General features: G+C 51.8%; 2 protein-coding genes across 2 annotated transcripts; both read left to right on the top strand.

The window, feature by feature from the left end:
• The first annotated feature begins 845 nt into the window (after positions 1-845).
• On the top strand, positions 846-1,912 carry RPP25 (ribonuclease P and MRP subunit p25). Its single transcript, XM_066328721.1, has one exon. It carries the CDS (start codon positions 1,146-1,148, stop codon positions 1,767-1,769), a length of 624 nt encoding a protein of 207 aa, XP_066184818.1. The 5' UTR covers positions 846-1,145; the 3' UTR covers positions 1,770-1,912.
• A 2,160-nt stretch (positions 1,913-4,072) lies between these two features.
• Positions 4,073-9,001, top strand: COX5A (cytochrome c oxidase subunit 5A). Its single transcript, XM_066328718.1, has 5 exons — positions 4,073-4,366; positions 7,042-7,158; positions 7,735-7,856; positions 8,225-8,347; positions 8,845-9,001. Exons 1-4 carry the CDS (start codon positions 4,078-4,080, stop codon positions 8,336-8,338), a joined length of 642 nt encoding a protein of 213 aa, XP_066184815.1. The 5' UTR covers positions 4,073-4,077; the 3' UTR covers positions 8,339-8,347; positions 8,845-9,001.
• The last annotated feature ends 509 nt before the right edge of the window (positions 9,002-9,510 follow it).

The raw sequence follows: 9,510 nt of genomic DNA, 5'->3' as shown, positions 1-9,510 counted from the left end.
TCCTGGCCTGCAGCAGGGATTTTTCTGGGATTTGTTGCCAGTACATGTGATGGTGAGCCCACAGTGGGCAGCTCCACGTTGGGGATGTGGAGATGAGTGAGGGACAGGGACTGGGAGAGCAGCAGGGAGAGGGAGGGATGGAGGAGGAGGAGGAGCAGGGGAGAGAGAGAGAGAAATCGCCCGTGAAAACCAGCTCTGCCACGGCATCTGCTCCTCGGAGCTTTGGGAATTGCGAGGCTTTCCTGCCGACTGAAGATGCGGGGTGCTGGGGGGAGCAGAGCCCTGGCACACTCGAGGCATGCTCGCCTGCGATGTCATCGGCCAGGCTTTCTCCTGGCTGCGGCTTCCACTGGCTTCTCTCGTGGCTAATAAGGGTCGAGCTCAGAGTCCCAAGTACTTCCTGAAGTACCTGCTGCATCTTTGTGCCATCCCTGGACACAGCGTGGCTGGGATTCCGCATCCCTGTGGGAATGCTGCAGGACAGGCAGGCAGGGTGACATTTGCAGTTAGCAGTGGGTGTCCTTGAGAGGAGCGAGCGCCGAGAGAAGGGACCAGGTTCTCTTTAAGGGGGCAGGACTTTGGGAACATTATGAAGGCAAGAGTGAGCTTCTCCCTCTGCCTTCCACCCTCCCCTCCTTCCCTTCTCTGTTCCGGGACAGAGACCTGGGTTCCCTGCCCTCCCCTTTGCCTGGCAGGGATGAAGGCAGGAGCTGGGTGCTGGGATGGGCGGCTGAGCAGGGGAGGAGGAGGAGGAGGAGGAGGAGGGGAGGAAGGGGAGGGAGAGGGGGAGGATCTGCTAATTACACAGAACAGCTCTGGGGGCTGCTGAAGTCCAGAATGAAGCAAAGAGCAGCAGAAGCGAATGCTGCAGTGGGAGCGGAGGAGCCCAAGCATCACGGAGAGCTGGAGCCGGCTGTTATCCCTGCTGGGAGCAACTGGGAGTATCCAGGGGATCCTGCAGCCTTGTCTTCCACAGGAGACAGCCTCTGGCACTGCCACCGAGCCCCCTGCCAGCCCCCGGAGAGCCGAGGGGAAGGGGCTGGTGGTTGCAGGACGCAGGGCTGGGCTGGAGGGCGGCGAGGTCAGCCCTGCTATGGTCGCGGGGGGCTAGGAGCCTGTGTGGATCCACCGGGAAGAGGTGAAGGATGGCTGCCAAAGGAGGGAGAGCCAAGCCCGTTACCCAGCCCAGGATGGAGAACTTCCGAAAGGTGAGGACCTCAGAGGAGGAGATGCCGCTGCCCTTCCCAGACCTGCCCCCAGACGTGGTGGAGATGAAAGTGAAGGAGGGCAGCAAGATCAGGAACCTGATGAACTTTGCCATGGCCCAGATGGAGCTGAAGGGCAGGCGACAGATTGTGTTCAGCGGCTGTGGCAGGGCGGTCACCAAGACCATCACCTGCGTGGAGATCATGAAGCGCAAGCTGGGAGGGCTCCACCAGGTCACCAAGGTACGCTACAAAACCGTGCTGGAGGTCTGGGAGAACCAGGACCCACCGCCTGACGGCCCCGCACAGAACCTGACTGTCCACAAGAACGTGCCCTCCATCTGCATCCTGCTCTCCCGGGACCCCCTGGATCCCAACCAGACGGGATACCAGCCCCCGGAGCCCCGGCATGAGGTGGGAGAAGACACATCGGGATGCTCCACCACGGGGCTGAAGCGGCAGCTGCCACCTCCCTGCGAGGAGCTGCTGCCCAAGAAGCTGCAGGTACAGGTGTCTGACAGCCCCACGGGCTCGGGGACCACCGCTGGCCAGCTGGACCACTGACCCAAATGCCTCCCACCCCACCGGCCAGCTATTGAGGCAGGAATTTCCACTCCTTCCAGGGTCACTGGGGGGCTGCAGGCTCCCCCTGACCTGTCCCCACTTGCTGCTCCTTGAACCCTGTGGATGGGGGTCCCCAGATTTGGTGTGAGATTAAACCCATCATCTCTTGGTTAGGGATTGAAGCAGGTGAGGATGTTGGGGGGGGAGCTGGTGACCTCTAATTCAGCCACCCAGGGACACTGTGACCACCAGCCACATCCTGCAGCGACTCCCACGGAGCCAGAGCAGCTGAGGGGTGCCCGGACCATGACCACCACTCCCCATTGCAATGCCTCATCCATCAGGAGAGATGGGTTTGCCCCAAGCTTCTGGAATAAAACCTTCATTATCAAACCTGCTGCTGAGGAGCTGTCAGAGTTATTAAGGCTGGGCTTAGCATCCTACGGGGCTGTGATTCATCCCAAAAAACCCACCCAAACAAGCACAGAGGTTGCTCCCTCCCTGCATCCACGGAGCCAAGCTGCACTTGTGCTGCCTGCCTGTGAGACAGCACAAGGAAATAAAAAACCTGCATCGGATACTCTGGTCTGGAGTCGGGGGAAACCATGGTGTGGGGAGCTGGGGGTGATGGAAGCGTTGGGTGGGGGGTTATTGTGACTGGATGCAGTGCACAGCACAGGATGAGGAGGTTTGGGGTTATGCCTTGGCTGCAGAGTTCTTTGGAGCAAAATCCCTGCTACTTCCAGGGGGTGAAGAGAAATGAACGCAAAATAAAAGCTCTTTAGAAATAGTTGAGATATGTCTATGGGAAAATGTGGGGATGATCTTGGCTGCTGGTGGTGGCATGGATCAGCACAGTGAAGGCCGCTGCCAACTCAGGACGAGGGGATCCTAGCCAAACTCTGTTCTTTGGAAGAATGGGATTGAGGTCTCCTGTGCTGGCACAGCAGCACCTGGCAAAGCCCCAGTTCCAGTGGGGACAGGGGAGATTTGGGGAATGGGTTATGGGATGCCAAGCCCAGGGGCACTGCAGGATGAAATAATCGGTATTAAGGACCAAACCCTTCCCAAAATCCACGTGTGAGGGATTCTCTGGCTGCAGCTGCCTTATCTCCCTGCCTCACTCCTGCTCTACAGGGACAGTCAGCATTCCCGCTTTGTCAAGGGCTTGCTTGGCTGGGAGCGGGAATGAAAGGAGAGGAGGAGGAGGAGGAAGCAGGGTCTATTTTGTGAGGCAGTGACCTTGTTATCTCCCTCAGCAGGCAGCTGCTCCTCGAGCAGGAGGCTTGTGTTTATCTGCCCTGATGCAGATATGCAGATTGATTCCCTTCACTTGAACATTAATTTCCAACTGGTTTTTTTTTTGTAATGTTAATTTTTCTTTTTGTGGGTTTGGGGCTGGGAAAGCTTTGGGCTCTGTCCCATCCAGCTCTTCCCAGTTCCTTTCTCCAGTGCAGACCCCATTCAGGATCAACCCTCCACCCCACATGGGAGCACCAGGTACAGGCACCTACCCCCAGTGCTGTAAAAATCACTAATAAAATTAATTCATAAACTTGTCATTAATAAATCCCTCTGATTTATTAATAAACACTCGGATCAGAGCCTGAATAAATTCCTCTTATTTATTAATAAACACTCTGATCAGAGACTGAAGACTGTGGGAGCCACACATTAGAGCACTAATAGCCCTTCACATTTCTCTGAGCAAGTAAAAAAAGAATGAAAAGAATTTATTTCTCCTTATTTTATTAATTTGCAACATCTCTTTAATTGATCTCATAGGCCAGTAGTTTGCACAGAGGCAGCACTGGGGATTTTATCCTCCTTGCTTTGCTGGCTGTGGACTGATGGCTTCCTGTATGAGAAAATAATAATAATAATAATAATAATAATAATAATAATAATAATAATAATAATAGAATTAAACAGGACGATGGGGCGATGATACCAGGGGACATGGTGAGTGGAACTATCACGAAGGTTTTGTGCGGCACTGCTGAGGCACAGCCCCAGGGAGGAGTTGTGGCGCGATTTCGTGCTCGGGTCGGTGCGGTTGGTGGCAGAGCCACCCTGAGACCATTCCCCTTACAGGGACCGAGTGGAGCCCATTGCCAAGGACGGGGAGGCTGCATTAGGGCAGTACAGGCTCGGCTAAACGGGCACAGCAGCAGCCGGAACCCCTCAAACCGAGCCCGAACACGGCTCAGGAGCTGCCCGCCGAGCTGAGGGCACCCTCCAGCAGCTTCCCTCACGCACAAAATGGCGGCGGGCCCCGCCCCAAGATGGCGGGCGGCCCCGCCCCAAGATGGCGGCCGGCCCCGCCCCGCCGCGCCCCCAGCCCGTCCCCGCGGCCGCGCCGCCCTCCCGCGCTGCCGGTGCGTTCCCGCCGCGCCGCCGTACCCGCCTGCGCGCCCCCGCACCGCCGGCCCTCACTTCCGTCCCTCCCTCCCGGTGCGGGAGCCAGCGGCGCGCCCCCGGTGCTTGTCTCCCTCATTCACAGCCCACCGCCATGCTGGCCGCCAGCGCCTCTGTCCTCCGCCGCTGCGCCGTCTCCGGCCTCCGCGCCGCCGTCCGCCGGCCCGCCGGCCCAGCAGGTGAGCGGCCGCACTCGTCTCCGTCCCTTCTGCCGCAATCCCGCCGCGGTCGGCGCCCGGGCTCCCGGCCCGGCGGGCAGTGAGGCGGCGGGGCCCGGCGTGTCCTTGCGGTGACCCCGCGGCCTAGCGCGGCCCGCTCCGGCCGCCACACCGGGACCCCCGCCGGTACCGCCTCACGGGGCACCGGGCACCCCCGGGCCTGCGGCGGGGGCAGGCCGCGCTTCCCCCGCGCCCCCCGCCAAGGTGACATTGATGGAGGACGGCGGTGACCTCCGCTCCAGCTCCGCGCCGGCCCTCGCGCTCCTAATTAACACCTCAGTTAATTTTATTTATTTTATTAACACCTTATTGTGAGTTAATAGCGGGAAGAGGAGGACTAGCCCCAGGCAGCGTGGTGTGATGGTGGTGGCCAAGGTGGCAGGGCTGGAAGGCAGAGACTGCGGAGAATGCGCTGCCTGTGCATCGCAGCGAATGCCTAATTAACTTCTGCATTGCAATTAATACCTAATTAACGGACATTAATAATGCTCGGACACTTGTGGGTGCCTCTGTTGCGGCACGTGTGAGTTAAGCAGCTGCCTTTTGGAGCCTGTCTGCGTCTTTTTAAATAATAAGCACAGGATTCCTTCGATGCTGCCCAACACCCTTGGCCTTTTGTTATTTTAAATCCACTAAAAATCTTTGCTTGTTGTTCCTTTGAACTGCTGAACCCCGGCTGCTTCTGGGCCTCGTTTCCAGTATGCTCTGTGTTCTTCTTTACCGAGGTCTTGTGTTCCTTAGCGCTGATAAGACCCCTTTGCAGGAGGATTCTGTATCTACAAAACCTTCCCTGTGTAATCCATGGGCTCCTCGTTCTCAGGGTTTCAGTGAATTAATGTTTTTCTTCATGTGTGGTTTTTTTCTGTGCTTGTTACCGCAGAAAACTGACCAATTCCAGCCCTCAGGGAGAAGCTTTAACATGTTTTTTGTGTGTCATTTTAGGTGATTTTTAGGCTTCCCAGGCTCTTAAAGTGAATGGTTGAGTTCACTTTAAAGTAAAGGTGCTTGCCCTTTGCTTCTTTGAGTTGGGAATCTCTGTCTGGTGAGGTTGGCATGGCTTGTCACACGTCCTGTGTGTGACAGTGACCTTGATGGACCCCTCTGAAACTCAGGGCAGAGGGACACTCACTCCAATCTGCAGATACAGATAGAAGCATTAATGTGGACAAGAAACATAGCAGCAGTTGAGAAACACACCCTGGAAATCCAGAGTTTTAATTCCTATGGTCTGTACTTACCTCCTGGCAACACTTAAAATTTTGACTTAAAATGGAATTTCAGCTCTTCAATTTAGGTGTTTCTCCATAGGATTTTTTTTTTCCCTTCAGGAAAAATAAGGATTCACGTTCAACCAGCTGAAACCTGAAGGGTTTTTAGCAGTGTCCTGGGAGCAGGAGCATTTACAGAGCCCTGCTCTTGCTCTGAGCTCAGGTGTGCAGGTGATTTGCTGCAGAAAGCAGGGTCAAAGGTCTGCTCTGGAGCTGGGGGAAGGAGAGGGAATTTCCCTACAGAAGGCAAAAGAGCATTTTAATTCAGTCTTGGCTTGTCATTTACTTTTCCATATCTAAAATAAATAAAGCTATTTTCGTGCTGCTATTACATAAACCAGTATTGCAGCTGAAATGTTGGACCAGGTTTAATTTTGTTGAAAAAGCAAATGGCCTGCTAATTGGGCTGTCATTAATGAGACCAAAGAGAAGTATATTAGCAAAAATACAACTCAGTTCTGTTGGGTTGTTTGTTTTTATTTAAATAAAACCCTGAAGTTGATCACTGTGAATGGTTCATGCTATGTTTAAGAAATCAAAAGTCAGGAGCTAAATTTGACTTCTGTGAAGCAGAGCTTTGAGCTCCAAGGTCGTATCTGGTGTGTGACCTCTGCAAATATTAGTGGAGTGAGATTAGCAGTGGGGAAAGGAAGCTCCAGGCTTGTGGTTCTTCAGTTTAGTTCTCTTGGAAAACTGTTCCGACCTGTGTGGGGTAAAAAATGACAAGTTCATCCAAAAAATGAGCCATTTCTGATAGTGCTGAGTGGAGAAACCAATTAATGATCATATCAGACTGATTTGTGCATTAACATACAATCTGCTTTTGTGGTTAGTTGTCAATTATTAATGCAATTGCAACCTTGACATCCAGGAGTTTTCTCTTGGATAGACACAGACTGATCATTTTTTCTCCTCCTCCATCCCTTCTGTTGGAAGGAATATCTCTCACACCTTTGCTTTTGAGACCCTTTGTAGGAATCGTGTGGAATTTTGTTGGTGGAGGATGTGCATGTTAAAGCTTCTCAGTCTCACTTGGCTTTGGGAAGAGGGAGCATTCCTGTATTTTACAGGAAAGGGAATGCCAGAAAACCTGTTAAGGACTGGCATCCAGAGTTGGTTTTTGTTCTTTTTCCCCTGCTCTGCCCATTGCCCTGAGAACACTTTGGAAGTCTGATATGGAAAAAAGGAGACACTTTGCCACAACATAAACCATGATATTTAATAAGTTGCATCCACCCAGGGCTCATCCAGGACTGATCCAGAGCGACTGTAAAAAAGAAAATCCTTATTTTATGGCTTCTAGGTCAGGACTAAAGTAGTGTTACCTTCATTTTGCTCCAAATTTGTTCCTTTTTTTTCTGGATTCAGCTGTGCTTCCTGCCCGCTGCTACTCTCATGGGTCACAAGAGTCAGATGAAGAATTTGATGCTCGCTGGGTGACGTATTTCAACAAGCCAGATATTGATGCCTGGGAGCTCAGGAAAGGTACGTTGAGGAACAGGGAAGCACAGCCTGGAATAAATAGAAGTTTTGTGACCACAAGTAACAGCTTTAGCTGGCGTTTTGTGGATTCCCCATCCCTGGAAGTGTCCAAGGTCAGGTTGGACAGGGCTTGGAGTAACCTGGTCTAGTGGAAGGTGTCCTTGCCCATGACAGAATGGTGGACTGGATGATCTTTGAGGTCTCTTCCAACTTAAACCATTCCATGATTTTAACACCTGGATGGGAGGGAGAGTAAAGTTCACTCCAAGGAGAGTGTGTCTGAACTCTACTATGCTCATTTTTCTTTAGACTTTGACTAATGGCTTGGCCATAACTCCCTCCAGAGTGTTTGTCTGGCCGTCTCCAGTTTGCTGTGCAGTTGCCAAGTTTTATTAAACTTCCCCAACTAGGCCTTAAAAATGTGATTGCATAAGCAGATAATTGCAGCCAGAGGGATCATTCCAGCAGCACCTGGCTGGGTTTTTCTGCTGGAGAGGAAGGGAGTAGACAGCAAGGGGTTCCTTTTGAGAGCATCACGAGCTGGTTCCAAGTTCCCCTTGGTGTTCCTTGTCTCCACAGGCATTAACACACTGGTTGGTTACGACCTGGTCCCGGAGCCCAAAATCATCGACGCGGCTCTGAGAGCCTGCAGACGGTTAAATGACTTTGCCAGCGCTGTCCGCATCCTAGAAGTTGTAAAGGTGGGTGCAAACTGCTCTGCTCCCATTGCTAGAGTCAGGCAGCAGGGGAGTTTCCCCTGGCTCTTTCCTGCTGCAAAGGGAAGGCACACTTTCCTGCTGCCAGAATCGGTGGCTCCATGATGAGCACGAAGCTTTCTGGCTTCATGAGGGACTGAGAGAAGTGACTCAGAAAGCTCTCTTGGAAAACACCTGAAACCTGCTCCTTGACACCTGAAGCCAGCCTTGTCAGGGAGTTAATCCAGGACTTTTATTTCAGCCCCTAGAGACCAGGAGCTCTGTTCTGCCACAAGCAAGGGCTTAAGTGGGAGGCTGTGGAGATACGTGTGTTGAAGTAACTTAATTCTTTGTTTTTTGGGGTTTTTTTTCAGGACAAGGCAGGACCTCACAAGGACATTTATCCTTACGTTATCCAGGAGCTTAGACCAACTTTGAGTGAACTTGGAATCTCCACTCCAGAGGAACTGGGTCTGGACAAAGCATAAACCTTGTTGGTAAGGTTTGATGTTGCTTCCCTGACTCTTGGCATGGGACTCCTGGACCCCAAACCCCCTGGCAAAGACAGCATAGGCAAGACCTAATATGCTGTAATCCCAGACTAAAATAAAGCCCTAAGTAAAAATCCTTGTGGAAGTGAAGCCTCTTAACTCAGTTTCCTCAGGAGATAACCAGTGTCATTTACAAACTTTTTAAAAATATTATGCTTAGAATAGTGAGGTTATGTGTCAGACTGCTACAAATAGTTCTTGATTCTGGATCTTTTAAGTCCTTTTCCTCCTTGCCCTGGGATACAATGTCTTGGTGCCGGGGGTCCTGAATCAGCTGTGCTGGGAATGCAGTACCTGCATTTTTGAGCTGAGGGTGGTTAAACAAGACTTTGAAGGTAAAAGGAATGAGATTAACTCATTTGGGACCTCATGGAAATTTTGTGGAGATTCTAGGCTGCTGCTTTAAGGGCTTTTTTTTTTTTCCCTGTTCTTTTCTATTCCAGGTGCATTACTCAAGCATTTCACTGTTGATACCTGATTGTACACGGTAACCTGGAGAGACAAACTTTAAATCTTACCTGAAATAACTTCTTCCTTTATTGAGTCACAATGGAAGTGCTGTGAAGTTGGGCCTAATAAAGGAAAAACTGGTTTGACTGATGTGGTACGAGTGCCTCGTGTGGTTATTTCCTGTTACTTTTGTAGGGAAAAAGAAGGAGCAAAGCACGAATGTGCTTTTAGGAGCTTCTAAATTATTACTCTGCAAAGCCTGTGTCCAGACTTCCCAAGCACCTGGCTCTGGGACAGGAAGAGAAGGAGCTGTGTTTGGAGGGCATGGTTCCTGTATGCACAGATTCGGGGAGCAGGAGAACAAGACCTGAGAGGAGACATTTCTCTGGGGTGATGTGTGGAGGCTCCTGTTTGCAAGGGTCGTGTCCCCACTGGGAAGGAGATCTGTTCTGGGATAGATACTGTCCCTGTTTTCCACTCAGCTCTGGGTTCCTTGTCTTTCCACCCAGGCAAGGGCTTGGGAAAGAAAAAAACACCAACAAAAGTGGGTGGGAGGAGAAGGGGAAATATCTTAATTCTGTTGTTATTTTCCTCCTGAAGAGAGGAATTCTCTGGGGAAACAGAAATTTTTTTGCAAAGTGGCAGGAGCCATGCCGGGC

This window comes from Sylvia atricapilla, chromosome 13, assembly GCF_009819655.1.
Source record: "Sylvia atricapilla isolate bSylAtr1 chromosome 13, bSylAtr1.pri, whole genome shotgun sequence".
NCBI classification, from domain to species: Eukaryota; Metazoa; Chordata; class Aves; order Passeriformes; family Sylviidae; genus Sylvia; species Sylvia atricapilla.
This window is presented reverse-complemented; position numbering and strand designations above follow the sequence as displayed.